Below are 20,274 nucleotides of genomic sequence, written 5' to 3' on the forward strand. Positions count from 1 at the left end.
AGCCCCTCTATCAGGATTGAATAGTCATTTCCATACAAGTTACACAACCCCAGCCAATTTCTACAGGTGCTCAGGGGAAGGGTCTGCACCCGGGCTGCTTGTTTTTTGATCTGTAGGTACAATGAACACAGTTCAGCCACAGGATACGCAGACCTTGAGTACTTTGCCAGTTAGCAACGTGTACATAAGCACACATCAACATCTTCATTTCGCACAGAATCAAATCAAGTTGGAAAAGGCCTCCCAAACTGTCGAGTCCACCCTGTGCCTGATCCCCACCTTGTCACCCAGCCCAGAGCACTGAGTGCCACGTTCCTGGGACACCTCCAGGGATGGGGACTCCACCACCTCCCTGGGCAGCCTCTTCCAGTGCCCGACAGCCCTTTCCAGGAAGAAATTCCTCCTGAAGTACGACCTATCCTGGCGCACTTTAGGACTGTGGCTCTCGTCCTGAGGACATCCTTTACTGCGCCCTTACGGCTGGTGAGTTCCAGGATGTCCTTCTCTAAGGGATGCAGTCGCTGCCTGTCCCACTGACCAGATCTCTTTTCTTGCTGATCAGGAAAGTACACGGACACCAAACACCAAAGAACATCCTGATTTAGAGTAATGTTGAAACACTCCGGTTTTACACTGTCAGCCCCAGGGGTGCTGCCCCGGACGTGCTGCCCCTTTCTCTTTCCTTCCCCTTCCCCGCCCTGCCTTGCCCGGTCCCGCCCCGCGGAGGCGGTGGCGCTGCCGGAGCGGCCCAACCCCCCGGGCGGTGCGGGAGCGGCCAGCCATGGCGAGCGGCGCCGCAGGTGAGCGCTGGCGGCGCTGTGGGCGGGGGACAAGGGCAGAGGGGCTCCATCCGCCGCCAGTGGGGAGCGGGCACAGGGGCTGCACCGCCCAGGCCCCGCGGTAGGGAAAGTCAGGCGGGGCCGGGGCGGTCTCAGGCGGTGCTGAGCGTCCCGCCGTGTCCCTCCGTGTCCCTCCGTGTCCCTGTGCTGAGGGTCCTGGAGGGTCCCGCCGTGTCCCCCCGTGCTCGGGTGCTGAGGGTCGCCTCCTGTCCCCGCAGGCTCCTGGAGCGAGTGGCCCGTGGACCATTTCCTGCGCTGCGGGCTCATCGCGGCGCGGGACGGGGCCGCCGTGCGCTGGTTCCACGCCGCCAACAGCAGGGCCCGGGCGGCCGCGGCCGCGCGAAGTGAGTGCGGGACTGGCCCTGCCAGCCCTTCCGCTTTCCCCTTTCTCCCTTATGCTTTCGCTTTCCTGCCCTGCTCAGTCATTACTGTTGGAAAAGCCCCTCCCGGACCATGGCATCCAGCCTTCGCCCGTGCACCACCGGACCGAGTAAATCGTGTCCCCAGATTCCACATACTCACACCTTCTGTACATCTCCAGGGATGGGATCTCCACCACCTCCCTGAACCGCCGCTTCCAAGGCCTGAGCAGCCCCTTCCAAGGCCTGAACTAAACCTCCCCTGGCACAGCTTGAGGCCATTTCCTCTTGTCCTGTCCCTTGTTCCCTGGGAGCAGAACTCGACACCTCCCCCCCGGCCTCCACCCTCCTGTAAGGGAGCTGTCGAATAAGAAAATCCCTGATGTCCCAGTCCGGGCAGCAGGGAATTTTATCTAAATTTATGTGAATATTTGGGAAATATTTATGTAATTCCATATGTAATGGGTATTCTCTTGAATATCATTACTAGCTTTTCTATTAGTATTCCAGTCTAAGGAACTGTATGTATTAGATTCTCTGCAAAGCTTGTAGCACTGCCCAGACTCATTATACAAAGCTGCTGTCTAGAGTTTGCAGCATCCCTAAGACTCCCACTCTCCTGTCTTGTGTTTCAGCTCCCATTTTTCTGGCTGGCTGACTTGTTTTTAAAGTTTTGGCTGAGGTGGGCTGGTCAGGTTTGAGTGAGACAAGGGGAGTACTCAGTCTCCGCCAGTGTTAAATCCTGTGCTCATCTTTACTCTGAAAGTATGTGTGTGGAACCCTATTTTGAGAGGAAAAGATTTGAAATTTAGCAAGAGTAGATTCACATGCTCTATGTCCACTTTTCTGTTTCTCTGATGAAACAAAGCCCATGAGATTACTCGGCCAAGTGTATCAATTTTCACATGCTTGTAAATCTCTAAAGAGTTTGTGAGTGAAGTACCAAGAGAAATGCATCTTTCATGTCACGGACAGCAGTTCCCACTTTGGGGTGGCCTGTGTGGAGTAAGTGAACATGGGCTGGTGTGGGAAGACTTGCTGAGTGATTGTTACTGTGAGGCAGACACTGAAACTGTTGTATTTGCACCTTAGCACTTCAGTTTTTATCCTCCACAGGCGATGTGCACATGGTGGAAGCTGATGTTCTCCTCCGTGGTGGGGAGGGAGGGAAGGGAGACCCGATCTTGGCTCACCCCCCTGACACAGACAGTGACATCACACTGAAGGAGTGGCTGGCACAGATGGTCAACACCAATAAAGGCATCAAGCTGGATTTTAAGAGGTATCTCCACAAAAAGATTTTTATGTTGTTTGCAGTCTCACTGGTTAACAGTTTAACAGGTGATAGTTGACCAGACTTTTTCATGTTGCACCATTTTGCGTGATGCATTCCTTCCTGAGCAGGAAATGAGGAAACATCATCCCTATTAATAAATGGCTCACGAGAAAAAAAGCTTTGAAAGTGTTTTGAACTACAAATAGTGATTTTTTTAGTTACTTTGGGCAGAATTTTCCCATTGGGAAAAGGGAAATGGTGGTGGAAATGGCCCTTTGGAAGGCTCCTGTCTTTGGCCTGATTTATTAACTAGGTTTTCAGAGGTTCATTCAGAATTTTAACCATTAGCTGTTCCATTGTCTTGAATGGAAAATACACTGTGAGATAGCCTTGGAAGAGTTGGAAATAAGCTGCGATTTCCAGACATTCACTTCTGCAGCTCCTTACTTCAGCTTTGTCTGAATTTCCATGTGCCAAGTCTGTTTTGGCATAAAATTGCAAAATGCTTCATCAATGCCTAACTAAGCTACAGAAGTGCAAAAAACCCCAATAGAAAGTTGTAAAATGTGATTTATGCCTGTTGTTCTGTGTAACACAGTCACAGTTTTCATGTAAAAGTTCTTGAAAATGCAAAATATGTGAGCAGGCTAGATCTATTTATTGTTACAGAATCTGTGTATGTCCACCTGGGCAGAGAAGAAAAAAAAGTGAAGTAGGCATTTGGGTTTATTTCTTGTGGATTTGAGGATCTTTTTTTTTCGATTTTAATTATTGTTTAAATTAATTTTAAACCCACCTATTTTTAGTTTTTCCACAAAGAGTTTACAGCCAATTGCAATGATTTAAAAAAAGCTTTTAAAAGTATGCTGCATTATAAAAGTCTACATTACACAGTGCAGATGGAGTCAAATGAGTGATAACAGAATTTGATGTTTACTTTGGGTTTTTTTTTTTCCTGTGTTGTTGTTTATCTCAAGAGATGGTGCTTTGGGCTTTTTTCTCTTTACAATTCCTAATACTTTGTAGTATAAAGGAAGGTTCCACTGTCCTTGACAGGTGTGAGCTGTCCTGGCCTCAGACAGTGTGAGAAATGCTGAAACCCACACATTAACTCAGACCATTACTAATTTTTCTCCTACAAGACTTGAGCTCATCCCAGCTGGAAGCATTGGGTGGAATTCCTGCCATTATGCAAAAGTTAAAATATACAAAATTACTTTTCAGAGGAAACAACGCAAGCAGCTCAGGGGACAGTTGTTGACTTTAGAGCTGACCTAATATGAGAGCTCTGACTATAATGACTTTAAATTTCTGAATGTTTTGTAGAGTGTTAATTCATGTGCTATAAGAGGAAAAAAAAGGTTTTCTTGGCATTCATTCCTTTTCTGCACTGTTCCACATCTCTTTCCTTTCCACAGTACTGGTGCTTTGAAAGTTTTGGTGGGATAGGGGTAGAAAAGCTACTTGTGCTTTTTCTTTTAATTTGAAAGAACAGTCAGAATACATGACTGTAGATTTTGTTAAATGCTTACAAGGTGTGCTGCACTGATTGCTCAAATAATGACAACTCATATTGAATAATTTAATGATTAGGTGTAGGGTGAACATCTGACAGGCTGACTTTTCTGTGCTGCCATACTTTTGAACTGTAGGGAAAATCATGACCAGGCATAAAATGCTCAAATGGGTGTCCTTTCACTCCTTTAGTTGCCTGAAAATGTTCAGTTTGGGGTTTTTTATTCTCCTAGTATGGGTGCATTGGCTTGCACAGATGTGAAGGTAACTTTCAGTCTGGATCCGAAATAGTGATGAAACCTTTGCGACACTGAGTGTGGTTAAGGTTGGAAGAGATTACTTTCACTCCTTGGATATAAACCACAGGAATATATATAAATAAAATAAATATATTTACAGTATCTGTGGCTTTCAGGTCTCATTAAACAGAATTGTTGGAGCCTGTGGTGGCTTTCTTTGTTAAAACCCTCCTCGCTAGGAGGTTCTGGGAGCAGGGGGGTGGTAAAATGGGGGTGTGAGAGGTGCAGGACAAGTCCCCTGCTGGCAGAGGGTTGTCAGTTCACTCAGTGCCTGAGCAGGATCGTTCAGTAACGCACCCGTTCTGCCTGTGCTGTGCCTTCCCTGATTCCCCCTGTGCTCCTGCACAGCCTGGATGCCGTGGGACCATCCCTGGAGCTGCTGGGGCAGGTGGAGCAGCAGCTGAGGAGACCTGTGTGGATCAACGGGGACATCCTGGCAGGGCCCGGCGGGAGCCACCCAGCACTGAATGCCCAGAGCTTCCTCAGCACTGTCACCTCGACCTTCCCCGACGTCACCCTGTCCCTGGGCTGGACCACAGGCTGGCATGGCCAACATCCCAGCCAAGGTACACAGCTCTAGCCAGGCCTCACCCTGCATGGCTGCTTTCCTTCACGTTTGTCTCTTAATTGACTCAACACGAGCTCCTTTGCTGGTGTGTGGGATGCAGTGCAATCCTGCAATTACCTCAGTGTTGGACTGGAAACTGGGCTGTGTAAAAATCTGATCTTTTTATTGTTAAAATAAACTCTTTTGTTCTTCAGCTCATTCTCATACACTGAGGAGTTTTGGGAGACAAACTCCTTAGCCCCTGTTTCGGATAAGTCTCTCCCCTAAATCCTTGGAGGATTGGTTTGGTAATTGGAATTCTGGCATGTTTCCCAAGTTAAAACAGACTATCCAGGAATTTAAAACCCTGTCTGTGCTTCTTTGGATTGCTGAAATCAGATTGTTAGTTAAACTTGTCTTCATTTCTTTTGAATAATTGAATTTTTGCAGTGAACTTTCCAGTTTTCATCATTTTTGGGTCCTCTTCACAAGATTCCTCTTGTAATTTTCATTATGGTCAATAGGGTCCCCACCAGTATCATCTGTGGCCACAAGGCAGAATTATACACTGTTCCAATTGCTGATTCCTCTTTAGCAAGATTTAGTATTTTGTTGTATGATACACAATAATTTTATTAAACTGTTCAGTGCTTTCTCTCAAATATTTTCAGCGCAGGAAAAAGTTGGTGGAAATATGCATTGGAAATACTGAGTAACATTTTAAAATTAATTTAATGTTCTCTTCATTCTCAGTTTCAGTTTATGGTAATAGTAATTAAGGGTATACTGTAAGACTTGGGAAAAACAGCTCATTTGACTGATTTCAACAAAAGCTTTTGTCCAACAAAACTATGTTTTTAATATTTGATGCTTTTTTATTCTTTCCAGTCACACACTGCTTATGAGTAATTGAGAAAAAAAAAATTAACTGTTGTTTATAAGATTTTCATAACCTATGGAAGAACAGTTAAATCATATTTTAAATAGCTGCAGTGCTTGTAAAAATCTCAGCAGGAGCACTTGGAGTGTTTTAGATTGCTTGATGTTCACATTTTTTAAGCACAGAATGTTTTGTGTGCTTTGTTTGTTTGTAACTCAGTCCTATGGGGTTAATTCAAATTTTTTCCCTAATCTTCCCTTCCTGTTTTTGTTTCTAGAGGTTCCCTGTCAGTGTCAGACCAGTCCATACCGGAGTCAGTGGCAGCAAATTTAATTAAACTGTTATTTCACATACAGCATATTCTATAGCTGTATGTGAAATAACAGTGCAGCTACTGCAGAGGAAGGTTTTAATAATCAGTTTATTTTCCCATGTTAATATTGCCTTTCTCCTCTGGGATTATTTTTGCTTAGAATCATCTGGAAATCTCCTTTCAGAATTCCACGATTTTCGCCAGTCCCTGACTTTGCTTATTTTGTATCACTCTAAAGTTCTGGGTTGGGTGGGGGTTGTTTGTGAAGGGCTTTTTCAGTCCGGTGTTGTTCCCTGCAGGGTACGAGTGGGAGATGGTGGAGGAGATGTCCCGGCTGTGCCAGGCCCTGTCCCAGCCAGTGACATTCCCAGTCAGGGCCGTGCTAGTGCCGCGCTCCCTCCCTGCTCTCTGCTGGCTGCTCCAGCAGTCGGACAGGTTAGTCTGGGGGCCTCCATTCCCACCTGTCCTGTTATAAACACCCCTGTTAAATTAAATACAAAACACTTATCCCAGTGACATTGGGAAATATTTTCTCTTTCAGTTCTTTAATTCCTTCAGCTCTCACGTTGTTTGTTTCATTTGACAGAATTGGTTACTGTTAATTTCTGTAAAATAGTAAGTTTCCAAAAGCTTCTTTTTCATTATCTACAGTAAGAAATAATTTCAGAATATTACTGCATTAAGAGTGTGTCTTATGAATTGTATCAGTCTCAAATATATCCACATTGGATACAAGCAGTATTCTCACTGAAATATTAGGATTTTCTCTTTCACCTCAGAATAAAACTCATGATTTTTTAGTGGCATGATTAGAAGACAGAAATTCCTGAGCCAGTTTTGCTGACATACGACTAAATTCGGATTTACTCGTATTTTAAATTAATATGGTTTTATTAAACAAAGGGGAAAATTAAGTATATGTCATGAGGAGATTGTGGAGAGTAATGCTTTTAACTGTGATTGATGTGGAGATTTTCAGGTTTTTTGAAATGCAATTAATGACAATTCAGTTAATCAAATGGCATCACTGCACATCACTGAGGTGACAGAACAGAGCATGACAATCACCTATGTCTGGGATTGCATCCTGTTTCCTGTTCTGCAGCTCAGCCTGTGACTACTGATTACTTTGCCAGACCTTCAATGCTCAGCCTGGTAATTTGTTTGCTGTATATATACCCAAGAATTTTTATTTAACTACCTGCTTGTTTTGGCAGAACACTCACACTGATAAATTGAAGATAAATTGTTCTAGAGGTTGCAGTTTTTGGTATTTAATTACATTTCTAAAATTGACATATCATCTTTGTGAATATTTTTAGGAGTTTATTAGTGCAGTGTCTTTCTGATTTATGTGCTTTATCTTAACACACTCTTTTTTCTCTTTTGCTTTTTTCCCTTTTTTTTGCATGTAGGTACAGCCTCACTGTTTGGACAGGAAAGGATGACATATATTCTGTGGAGGATTTGCTTTCCATCAGAGAAAACTTTGATAAAAGTAGGGTTTATTATGACATTTTCGAGCCACAAAATTCTGAATTCAAAAAAGTCATTGGAATAGAATAGTAAATGCAAAGCAGGCAGTGCCTGACGTTACAATATTGTAATTTCCTTTAAATATGAGGATTTCTTGTTCAGAGAAATGCATTTTCCTTGCCAGAGGAACCGTATTGAGCACACCTGTGGTTACTGGAGGAGATTTTGTACAACACTGGGGAAAAGGCTTCTCAAATAGAAATCCAGTGCCGCCTTCGGTGTTCCTTCTTCCCCATGTGGGATCCTGGGGACTCCACATCCCAGGAAGGGAGAAGGGCTGTTTGTACTGAATTAGCCCCGGTGGGGTTCTGTACCCTGTGGTCACTGTGCCCCCACAGTAGAGCTGGGTGGGAGTGGGGAGGGGGCTGCAGGACAGGCTGGGACAGCCCCAGGGGTGATCCTGACGTGGCCCAGAGCACAGGGAGGGGTCCCGGCAAGGAGCACGTCGGGCACAGTCAGAGAGCTGAGCTGTGACAGAGCAGTGCTGGTGCCTCTCTCAAGGGCTTGGAATCTCAGAACTTGTGTGTGAGATGTTCCCCTGCTGTGGCTCTGGCAGCCAGAGAGCAAAGGAGCTGCAGGGAGATCAGTGATTGCAGCAAAAACAGCTCATTTCTGTGATCGCAGGTATTTTGTGTGTCGTCCTGATTTTTGTGCATCCGTTTAACTGTGACAAGACTTCACAAATTTTCACAAGTGGAAGTTCTCTCTGAGAAAAGCCAAAACCCTGCTGGCCACTGCAGGAAGAGCATGGCCTGCATCATTTAAACCATTTGTTTTGCCCCTTTTGCTTCTAAAGCCCTCAGAATTCACTCAGACTGAGGCACCACCTGTGTGTTGTTGCCTCTGGCAGGCATTACACAAACAAAACCAAAGATTGCTTCCGTAGTGACAGAGGAGGTTTTGATTTCTGGCTAAAAGCTGATGCCCTGAGCAGGGATTGCTGTGTCTTCTTGTCCTCCTATTCCCATTCCTCTCACATGGTTCCTGTGGGAACTGGTTTGATTTGGAAGTTGAGCCCAACACTTTACAGACTGTTAGTGCTGCAGTTAATTACAGTAGTTTTTGGTTCTTACATAGCCCTGGTACAGCTGTGATAGAAAAATTAGTTACATTTCCTAATCCTAAATTTTGAAACATGATGATTTCACACAGTCACTAAAATTCAAGACTCCCTGCTGTTACCCATGGCTCTTTTGACAGCTCCATCTAATAACTGTTCTGTGTTATTGAGGGGTAGAGCCTTTCTCATTTTTGCTACCTACTAAGGCATATGTGGGTAAAATTAGCAAAAATTTTTCCTTTTAAGGAAGAAACTATCTGGTTGTACTTTGGACAGTTTAGCAAAGTACTTCATTTAATGTACTCCACCAGGCAAAGTGAGTGGCCATAACCACCAAAAGATCAGGTTTGCAACTGCAATTCCTTTAATGAGTTCAGAGAAAGTACTTATTCTTCAGCTGTAGTTTTTTGTAGGCAGTTGCATTCACTGACTTAAGGGATTTCATCTCTCAGTGTTTAGGCCTTTTTGGATCTACACACACAGACTTTTTTGTTATTTAGAAACCTTTTTCCCACTGATCAGTTCCCATCTGAAGTACTGGGATTTGTTAAAACTCAGTAAACTATTGAATAAAAAATCAATTGCTAGAAGTATTTTTAAGGAAGAAATATCTCTGAATAATATCTGTGGATGTGAATAAACAGGGATATTCAGATAAAATTAAAAGAAGACATCATCTGGATTACCAGGAAAGTTGATGTAGGCAGCATTAATTTAAGACATGTAAAACTAGATTAAACAAATGCTAGGACTTAGTTCTATGAACCATTGCTGTGAAGACAGAAGAGTTTGGCTACATGGTGAATTTCTGTATGGATTTTCCTACATATCTGTATTTCTGTATGTATTTTTTACCCACGGATCTCTGCTAGTTCCCTGTGAAGTTGTTTATGTCAGTCTGGTCTGAGTTGCACATAAATAAATTCATTTGAATTTGTAACTCTGTGTTTATTCAAATACTCTCCTAAAATAAAATTATTTACTTGTGAGGCTGCAGTGAGACAGTAATGGTGAGATGAAGCCAGGTTTTATTCTGGTGGGAGAGCAGGTCTGTGTTGTTTTAGCTGTAGCTGTCCTTCTTCTCTTTTTTTTTTTTTTTTTTTTTTTTTTTTTTTTTTTTTTTTTTTTTTTTTTTTTTTTTTTTTAATTCACTTTCTATCAGGGATCTGTTCCTTGTATTATACAAACATTTGTAATTTACTGCAAGTGCACTTTAAGCTTTGTGTTTCTCTGTGAATTTGAAGGACCTTAGTAAACAGATAAAATAACATGGTACGGAAGAGAGATGTCACCGTGTCCTGCACAGTGACCCAGCTGTGTCCTGTCATGACACAGAAGCAGTGGGAGCAAAGCACAGGCTATTTGCTGATTGTTTAAATGTACTGTGGAATCAAAGAAAGTGCCCCCAAAGGCACACTTTTCAAATGTGTTGCTCCATCTGATGTTCTCCCCATCTCCCTCTTCAGCATTCATTCAAAAAGCCAAAAACCCCCCAACAAAACCCATCCTTTTTTCAATTGAAAACATCAAATGAAAGCTGAAATTACGCTGTGAGTCTTTCTAACTCATTAAATAACTTGTTTGTTGAATGGTCCTGTCCTTTTCTTTAAGGGAAAAGAAAAAAAATTACAGTGTTGGGGAGTGAAAAATCGTTGTTATTTGGTTGGTTTTTAAAGGTTATGGAGAACCTATTGGAGTATCATGAATTGTACCCTACATTAGCTCCAACATTCAGGGGGCTTTTCCATAGATTGCAGTGTTCTAGAATGTCTTGATTAAAAATTGCAATTTTCAGAGAGCATTTTAATAAGGGTAATATATAAATGATAAGGTTAAAGCTACTAATATAATAAGGAGTATTATGAAGTGTTTGGACAATTTTTTAAAGAAACATTTTTTATCCATAACCTTGTATTAATTAGATAATTTTTTCTTTTTCTATCACAAATTTTTTTTGAAATTGTAATTGAAAACCAGTGTTGTTGTATTTTGATGCTCACAGACATTTATTTTTCAATTTGCTTATTTTTTTGTTACAGCAGTGTCTGTTTGCTTCCAGTAAAATTCCAACTATTGTTATCTTCTGAAATGTGAACATCTAAATTTTTGGGGCAATTCTGTGTTGGTTTTTAATATCCTGATATTTTGGCTTAATTCCTTTGAATTTTCTAGTGATCCTTCTGTCATAGTTGCTTCCACTTCCTGATTGTGGTTTCTCTCATAATTGTACTGGAAAAAGTTGCATGCAGAGATTCATAATCTCAGTGGGGATCTGTCCAAGCAGAATTAAAGTGTGTGTTTTAAAAGGTATTCCCATTATCATGTTTTTAAAATACTTTACAGGTCAGGTTTATACTTTACAATAGTCTCGTTTTTGAGAGAGAGGGTTGAAAAAATTGCTGATGCCTTTGAGGCAAAATACAGGAATTAATTACAGTTCCCTGACATGGTTCTGTGTCTGGATTTCAGAAATTTGGGGAATAAAGTGGCCTGTGTACAATTAGGAAAAAAAAAAAAAATCTTTGGTGTTCTGTGTAAAATCTTAGCATGATTTTTAAATGGTTGAACAGAAATTTTGGGGTTCTTCTGCTTCGGACAAAGTCCTGGACTGACATCAGATCTGTAGCTGTGGTGCATCATCAGCCAGGACATGCCTGTCTCAGGTAACAGGTGACCTCTGAGGAACAGGAATTTTGCATATATGGTTATAAAAAGGTTATCTTGTGTATAGGGCTAAAAGACATATTGTCTTTCAAAATATTAATAACTGGGTGTTTTATCAGAACAATTAGTGATGAAAATTGGAATTTTATCCTTTTCGCTCTGAAAACCACTGAATTTTCTTAAGGTGTTTCCTTATGAAACCTGATCTTGAAGATACTGTAGTGCCAGTTACTCTAGGTTGAAAATGTAAGAATCCATTTAATTATAAATGCCTGGGTTTAGGTGGAAAATTAATTAGCTGAGCTGCATATCAGATGCAGAGAAATGAAGGTCTTACTCAGGATTAATGAGGAAAAAGAGGGACTTCAATGACTGTTTTAGTTTACTATTTTTCTTATGTAGCTGCATCAAATTATGGCAATATTCTTTTGGAAGTGCTGTGTAATTGTAAAAGACAAAGATGAAAACAAAGCAATTGCTCCTTAAGAGCAAAGCCAAATTAAATGTGCAGGGAAGAATATTTTGAAAACTGTACTTTGAACATTGTACCTTAACCACAACCTTGAAAACTGTTTTACGGCATTCTTGTGTAGTGACTTACTGTTCTTAAACCTCTCAAACCAAAATAATGGGAGTTTTCATATAATCACTGCCTTTTGAGAGTCCACCACTATTTGCTTAGAAGTTACTTTCATTGTAGAGTTTCACAGCGTTTTGCAGAGCAAACGAAAACTACAAGTTAAAATAAAAAGTTTTTCACTTTTCTAAACTTACCATGTGGATTTAAAATCCACTTTCTTGTCAATCGTGTGCCTGAGTGGAGCTGTCACTGACATCCACAGGGACACTGATCACGTCAGTGCCACTGCCATTGTGTGTAATTTCCCATGTTTGAAGGGCTTTATGACTGTGATGTGAGTGACTGAGAGTAAGAGCAGATGAGTTTCACTGCTTTTTCACCGGCAGGTGAGAGGTGGGAAACCACAGCTTTCAACACCAGCAAGGGGAGGCTCTCAGCCCTGGTGTTTTCTGTGCCCAGAGGCAAAAAGGGAACCTGAAAGGTCTGTTGTTTTTTATCTCGGGTGCCTCAGGAAGTGAGGGGTTCTAACATTAGAAACTCCGGTCGTGCTGACCATTCTTCACTGAGAAGAACATCAGGGGTGGCTGGGAAATGTCATGGATTAAGGGCTTCAAAGATAGCACAAGAGCATCTCCACTAGTGGAACCACAGGAAGCTTCCGGCAGGTGGAGAGAGCCTCTCTCACACCATACTTTGCACAAATTGAGCTATATTGGATTAAATCTAAGTAACTGTTCCCATTTTCTTGCATAGAGGCAGCCTGAGAAACACTTCTGAGTGAGTACCTTTGGCAGTGACTCATCCTACTGAGTGGTGAATAAAAGCATGTGCTTATTTCCATGTTCCCTTGGTGGGGGAAAAAAATAACTTTTATTTATTCATTGTAACAACATCAAGAGAACAAAGCTTTTTCTTTGAAGGTCACTTGTAACAATAATGCAAAAACAAACAGTAATATTAACCCTTCACATTACTTCTGCACCACAATTAATCACAAAATACTGATAACACTATTGAAAAACTTCCCTTTTCAAGACACTTGCCATTTTCCTCCATTGTCCAAGTATTTTGTAGAAAAATTACTCTTTCACTTAAGGGAGGGATAGTCTCATATACATAATTAATTTTAAAATCAAAACAAATTGGGCTTTATACCCTCAGCACAGATACCAGTTAGAACACCTGGTGATGGCAGATTTTTTCTGAAAAATAACTTGTATGTTTTTAAAGATTTATTTTCCATTGCAAATATTTAACTTCATTATGAGATGAAGAGATGAAAAATTGCCATTTCCATTTTTAATGCCATGAAAACATTTGAAAAGTATATTGTGTGTAGGGACCAATTTGTACCCAGTTAATACTGACATACTCTGTTCCTTGTAATTTCTCTGCCATAAAAAGATTTCCACGTAATCCCTGTTTCTGTCTGGTGTACGTGGGGGCTGATCCAGCAACATCTGAAGGAAAAGGCAGAACCTGAATGGCAACAAATACTCAAAAAAAGATATTTACACAGAGTATGTTTATCATCCCCTTTGAATTGTTTTATGTTTATCATCCCCTTATAATTGTTTTTATCATCCCCTTTAAATTGTTTTATGTTTATCATCCCCTTTAAATTATCATACACTAAGTGCAAAGCTAAATAACATCACAGTTATTTGTTAGGCGATGTCAGAGTCAGTGAACTTTGACTGAAGCTGCAAGCAGACATAGTACTGACTGAGTGTTTTCAGAAAAAAAGTATTTCAGTATACAGAAACTCACATTACACAGACACAATTTCAATACAACTACTTTCTGTAAACTATGACAACATAGAACACATTTACTTTTTCCTCAATATTTAGAAGATGAGATCTAAAATGCTAAATGCAATCCAGTATCTATGGGATGCACACAAAGAGCAGTGTTTGGAACTGTAGAATACTAAAGGAAAGCAAAGAAAGATGGATTTTTAGATAGAGATGATAAAAAATAACACAGTAGCTTGGGGTCTGCAGAGGAGTGTTTTCTACCCCTACGACATTCAGTTCTCTGCTTCAAATTAGGCAAAATGTGGATTTCCATCTCCCAGGTGAGTTTTGTAGTTAAAACCACAGAATAGTTTGGGCTGGCAGGGGCCTTAAAGCCCATCTTGTTCCAACCTCTCTGCCGTGGGCAGGGACACCTTCCACTAGACCAGGTTGCTCTGAACCCCGTCCAGCCTGGCCTTGGACACTTCCCAGGATGGATATTCTGGGTAACTTGTGCCAAGGCCTTCCCACCCCTGGGTTGTCTTTTTTTAGGTCTGTCTGAGCAGGAGGAGAGAGCTTTTCCCTACTCCCAAGCCTGTGTATGAAGTGCCCTTGCTGAAGAACACTTGATGTGCCCCACCATATGTACCCTGGTGAAAAGGGCTGTGACTGGGGACAGAGAGCTCCTGCATGACCTGGAGGTCTCTTCTGGGGGGAGTGCAGAGCTGCAGACAGTGACAGACCCTTGTTTAGATACAGGCTCTGCCTCCCCCACCCTTCCTCTTCTGAGAGGAGCAGATTCCAGCAGGCTAGAAGCTTGAGCAGTCCAAGGTGGCTGAGACGCCTCGTTGACGGTGTGAGCAGTTTTTTTGTGTCACACTCGGGGCTCGCTGTGCTCCATGTGGGCTCCTGACAGGGCTGCCAGGCTTTCTGTGCACCACCTGCCCCAGGGCCAGCCAGGCATCTGAAACACACTCCCAGTCTTTAGCTGGAAATCCCTGGGCAGCACAGCTCTGCAACGTGAGTTTTATTCACTGTTTACATGGAGTGAAGTCACAGAAGCAGGAAATACTGCCTGTGTACACCTGCCCCTGTACAGTGATGTGTCTGAGTTTTTTGGGTATTGTACAACCCGGACAAAGTCAGGCTGGTGTTCAGCATCACAGTCTACTGTTTCAGGTTTTCAAACTCCATGTGTATGACCTCTGTGGGTGCAAAAAGAGTACATGTTTGGGAAAATCTAGGAGTCATATTTTACAACCTACAATTACAACTGCAATGCTTAAGAGGTGTTGTGGGTTCAGTCTGTCACAGGTAAGTTGAAAACCTTAGAAAACCAAGAAAATAAATATTCCTCAGTTTGCAAAAAGCAGCCTCATTCATTAAGTATGTCTTTCCATGTAGTCTTTAAGCTGTTCAGCTCATCCCAAGGCAGAGAGCTTTACATCACAGACCTGCTCTACTTTGTGATATGCACTATTACAATCAGGTAGTGCAGTGAATATTTACATATCAGAGAGTTTGTAGCCCCTTATCCCCTGTTAAATATTCAGTAATTGCTTAATCTGCTCAGACTGTAATCTGCTCATATGGCCTCCTTCGCAGCAGATTAGTGTTTTTGGTCATTCTAGGAAAAGCAGGTGCTGCTGGTCCTAACTGTGTTTGCCCACAAGAAATCATCCCAGAAACTGTGTTTATGACAGTGATCTCTTGAACTGGGGGGCGAGGGTTCACATTCAGGGGTGGCAGATAACCTGGTCTTGTCTGATCCAATGCTAAGGCTCCTGACCCTTGTCCTTCTGGGAAAGCCTGATTTCTGCCTTTCACATTAACAGGCGGCATATTCTCCAGAACTTCTCTGGAACTTGGTAACAAGGAGTGAGATGGAGAAATAATCTCTTTCTTTCCTATTGCTGACTTACTGTCTTCTGCAGCAGCACCAGGACTTAAACTAGCAATTAGCTGAGAATCAGAACTGTTGTGATCTGGTTTTGCATTTTTGTTTCTGAAAAAACTGCTGAGGTTTGAAATTAAGCTGATTTGTCCAAAACTGACACTCTGACCCATGGGAATCACACTTGGGTTATGTTTCTCTTCAACAAAAGGAGTCTGATAGTTTATCTTGTCAGGTGGTGGTTTCCTGGACCCAGTTTCAACAGAGGTTTTGAACACCTGAGCAGTGTCTTTCCTGTCAATACTTCGAAGACTGGTGTTGACTCTCTTTGATAAGCCAAGGCCACTGACTTTACAAGAGAGCTTTTCTATTGGAGTGGTACTCTGAAGTTCCTGTGAAGAAGTGATTTTCCTCTGGTGAAACACTGCTGGGCAGCAGTTTATCCAAGGCTCACACTCCAGCTGCTGCACATGGGTCAGCTTGAACTGTGCCTGTGTCGGGCTGGGTTTCATCGTCAGTGACCCTGTTTGAGATAAGCTGTCCCCCTCCTGTGGAGAATACAGCTCTCTGAAGCTGAATGGTCCCTCTGGAGTCTCACTGGGTTCTATTTCTGATGGTGAGGTGCAGGCAGTTGGGTACTGACACTCCCCAAGCTCTGGGGGAGGCACATTCAGGTACTGCCTGGTTTCCTGCCTCCCCGATGCGGATTTGTCCATGGTGATGATGATCACCTCTTTCCCTCGTGCCTTACAGGCGTTGAGCAGAACCTCCAGGGTCTCTCTGTCTGCAGAGTTTATTGCATACACAAGAGCAGAGCAGTTGGAGTGGTCAGGCAGGCTTGGGTCCGCCCCACTCATGAGCAGCAGGGACACCACCTCTGGGCCCGCTCTGCCCAGGCATGCGTGCATCAGGGCCGTCTTCCCAGATTTGTCCTGGATGTTCGGATCAGCCTTGTTGTCCAGCAGGTACTTAACCATCTTGGCCTTGCTGGCACTCTGCAAGTCCACATGTTCAGTCATACAAGCGACCATGAGGGGGGTCTCCCCTCTGCTGTTGCTCTCATTGACGTAGGCACCCCCATCGATCAGCAGCCTGGTGAGGCGGAGGCGTCTCTGGTACACTGCTTTGATCAGGGAATACCCCTCTGGCGGCACCTCCACTGCCTCCATCATCCTGCTCATCTCACCTACACCCTCCTAGGAGCTGCCAAAAAACATCTACCTTCTGTAGAAAGCAAAGAGGTCCGCCAGAGAAGAGAAAATAGAAAAAGAAAGAAAAAAAAAAAAAAAAAAAAAAAAAAAAAAAAAAAAAAAAAAAAAAAAAAAAAAAAAAAAAAAAAAAAAAAAAAAAAAAAAAAAAAAAAAAAAGAGAGAAGGTTTAACTGTACAAATTGCTCCTGCAAACACCATCATATTGTGAGAAAACAGTATGAAGGGAAGAAGAAAAGAAAGGTGTCCTCACCCTCAAGACTTCACGAAATACATTAAAAACTTTTAAAAATACTCAAATATAACATTTCTAAGAAGTTAGAGCATGGTTGTCACCTTTTAATTTCTGACAGCCTTTTACACAATCCTCTGCCTGAGTAGACTGTATCAACTCTACAACAAAAGAAACATTTGACAGCATGAAAGTAAATCAGGAGATTTCACACAAAAATTTAAGAACTTAATGTGGCATAAATAACAAAAGGCCTTGTATGAATGTATACTTGCATACATGCAACTAACAATTCTTACATGTGCTTGCTTACCCATGTGTAGAGAAAACCTTTAGAGAAAAAAAAAAATCAGTATTTAACAACTGGCAGAGTAATTCCATTACAAGGTTAGACACAGATATGAAAGTTACATTTGTTTATTTATAGTGTATTTCTAGAGAAATAAATATGTTTAACTGCAAAGGAAATTAACAGAGACTCATTTTTATTCATCTCTGAAAGCACTAGTAAAATTTTGGTAATTAACTGAAGAGCAGTAAGTTTGTTCTGTTTTACTTCAAAAATCAAAATGTGATCTCAATGTAGTTTGTTCCAAAAGTATAACAAGCAAACTAAAAGCATCAGATTTCCTCCCTGGAAATCTGAGGAGAAAATCTCACTTTGACTGGTGGTTGGGCTTTTCCCCCCTCTGTCTTGATAAAACATTTTTTAAAGGTAATTGCGCTGAAATTACTTTAAGGATTCACTCTATTATACTGAGATTACAGGATTCAGTACTGTCTATCTCAGCTTTCATTGAAGTGCAAATCATTGTTACGATTTTTATGTGTACTTCTGACAAGTAACGTATGCAGGATTTTTATAAAGGCTTTTCTAAAAGTATCCGATCAATTTGTGCACGTAGGTTTCCAGAAACAAACTTCAGAGAAGTATCATGTTGGAATTCTGATTGTGTTCTCCCAGGGTTTTTTTTGTCTTACCTGGAAGTCCTTGGTGTTTTTACATTTCTTTCCTATTTATCTAAAGCTCTTCTGACACTTAACTGCTCGCATTACTTACGCAATGGCACATAGCTCTTCTTCCATAGGAAGAGCCTTTTCATTTGCAGAGATACCTTTTATGGCCAAAAGAACATTGAATGTTAAACAGGCATGGAAAGAGAACAATGCTACCTGAGGTCGTGCAGCAGGTCAGTAATTAAGGTGAGGCTGTTTTTCTGACATCTCATTTAATGCCTCCTGTTGCTTAAATTTGCTGTTTCCGTAGACTTTAGCAGGACTGTTGATGTAAGTGAGGACAGTGTAAGGCTGGCCTAAGACAACAGCTGAAGTTGGAGAGTTAGGAGTAGATGGTGTTGCCAGGTACAAACCTGCCTGGAGAAAGCCTGAGATGTTTCTGTGCAGAGAAAAGTGCAAAAACATACATGAAATGGGGAACAAAAATCTACAAATACTTCAGAATCAGACACTGAACGAACAATAGAAAGTGCTACAGATTCACAATGGGAACAATACAATGCAGAGCATGTTCCTGAGTGCTGGATGAGAACCACAACTTCATCTGGAGCATCTGTTAATCACAGGAGAGCGCCTGGGGCTGTGTCATCCTAAATTTGTCACTGTGGGAACAAAGTGCAGCTAGACTTTCACAGGACCCACACTGACATGTGGGAGTCTGGGAACACGTGAGCCACACCTGGACTGGGCACAACCTGCTCCAAAAACCTCACAGCTGAAGTGAAAGACCACAGTCCAAGCAGAACCCCCAGAAGAGTAATTTCTGTGATAATACATCGCAGATGGATGCTCAGCAGATTGCAACTGTAAAACGTTCCTAAATGTAATCAACTGCAATGTCAGAATGACACCATGTGTTCCTAAAAGGAAACAGTCACTTCTCACCTGTGAAGGTAAGCTTCAAAAGCAGTTTAAAGTTTTAAAGCAGTTTAAGGAAATGAGGAACTATGCAACCCAGTGTATGATACTGAATCATGGACTAGTCTTTCAGATAACTCAAAAATTCTTGTTGTCCTTGTACAAAAAAATATTCCCGCAATGCTTTTTCTGTCTAGTAAGAGCTGAATTTTATTTTCAAAAAGTAGTACTGTCCTGAAAAGTGCTCTGAGACAAAGTAGCACAGGGTACCTCATACTATGAAAACATGTTTTTGAATCTAACAGTCAAAATAATCACAACACTGAGGGGGGAAGGGGCACATCAATGTTAAAATGTATAGTCAAATATAAAAATAACCAACAGTTTCATGAGTGCATAATATGAATGAAGGAGCTCTTGCAAAGTGCTCCTCACCTTTTTAATGTGAAAGCCAGATTTTCTGCCGTCTGTCTCAGCACCCTCAGAGTTCATCAAGCCCTCACAGTTGTGTTTAGAGAGTCTAGAATCATTCCAGTAAAATTGCCATCGATTCTCATCTCTGAAAAAAGACTTGCTTACAGGCTTTAAGACATCTAAATATTTCTGTGACAATTTGCATCCACGTTAACCCTGGCAAATTCTCTTTGGGGTAGCAAAAGCTCTTTCCCTAGTTGAAATTTAGCACAAATGAATAACTTCTGATTTGAAAAAAAAATTACCTTTCCAACGCTGCCAAAACTATTCCACCACCACCACCACCCCGAAGTTGCTACCGCAACTTGTAACGCGAGGGCTCCAAGCGATTCCCTGAGGGACAGTCGGGGAAAAGCAAGGAAACTACTTGCGGAGAAGTGGCAGCGCACGCTGTAACACCACAAACACGACAAAGACTATATAAACGCTATTAAAATGGCTACAAAGCAGATATCAAACGCCGTACCCCGCCATCTCCCGCGCCGCCGGGGCAGCGCCCTTACCTGCGGTCGGGACGGAGCGGCCGCTCCTCGCGCAGCGCCGGGAGCGACGGACGGCGGGACCTTCGGGAACACCGGGACACCGAGCACCTCCCCCGGCACCGCCCTCGTGCCCGGGCGGGCACAGCCGGGCGGGGGGGCAGCGCCGGGCCCCCGCCCCCCGCACGGTCACAGCCCCCACACAGCCATCCCCCGCCTCCGGTACCCCCTGGGACCCCCAGTGCCCCCCTCACACCCAGTCCCACAGCCCCCCTACACCCCCGGGGACATCCCTCAGACCCCCAATACCCCCCTCACACCCAGACCCACAGCCCAGCCAGATGCTCAGTACCCCCCCTCATACACCTAATAGCCCCCTCACATCCAGTCTCACATCCTGTTATGGCCCCACTTGCTCCCCCTCGCACCCATCACCTCAAACCTACAACTGCTCACATCCAGTCCTACGTTGCCCCAGCACCCCCCCTCAGACCCACAATACCCC

General features: G+C 42.7%; 2 protein-coding genes across 5 annotated transcripts; one reads left to right on the top strand and one right to left on the bottom strand.

Annotated features, from left to right (window-relative positions):
• Positions 1–712: 712 nt before the first annotated feature.
• FAM151B (family with sequence similarity 151 member B) lies at positions 713–9,560 on the top strand. Its single transcript, XM_027880918.1, has 6 exons — positions 713–800; positions 1,058–1,183; positions 2,315–2,480; positions 4,637–4,854; positions 6,328–6,463; positions 7,444–9,560. Exons 1-6 carry the CDS (start codon positions 782–784, stop codon positions 7,592–7,594), a joined length of 816 nt encoding a protein of 271 aa, XP_027736719.1. The 5' UTR covers positions 713–781; the 3' UTR covers positions 7,595–9,560.
• A 4,982-nt stretch (positions 9,561–14,542) lies between these two features.
• Positions 14,543–19,851, bottom strand: ANKRD34B (ankyrin repeat domain 34B). Of its 4 annotated transcripts, none has more exons than XM_027880896.1 (3): positions 19,252–19,851; positions 18,115–18,337; positions 14,543–16,722 (listed from the first exon to the last, which is right to left on the bottom strand). In XM_027880896.1, the coding sequence occupies exon 3, from the start codon at positions 16,680–16,682 to the stop codon at positions 15,177–15,179; it is 1,506 nt and encodes a 501-aa protein (XP_027736697.1). In that variant the 5' UTR covers positions 16,683–16,722; positions 18,115–18,337; positions 19,252–19,851; the 3' UTR covers positions 14,543–15,176. The 4 variants fall into 4 exon arrangements, with proteins under 4 accessions (XP_027736697.1, XP_027736688.1, XP_027736706.1 ...); XM_027880887.1 differs by having other exon boundaries at positions 18,115–19,375; positions 19,794–19,844; XM_027880905.1 differs by having other exon boundaries at positions 19,794–19,812.
• Positions 19,852–20,274: the final 423 nt, after the last annotated feature.

This window comes from Empidonax traillii, unplaced genomic scaffold (assembly GCF_003031625.1).
Source record: "Empidonax traillii isolate 1590-97213 ecotype Southwest subspecies unplaced genomic scaffold, ASM303162v1 scaffold6:size4315531, whole genome shotgun sequence".
NCBI lineage: Eukaryota > Metazoa > Chordata > Aves > Passeriformes > Tyrannidae > Empidonax > Empidonax traillii.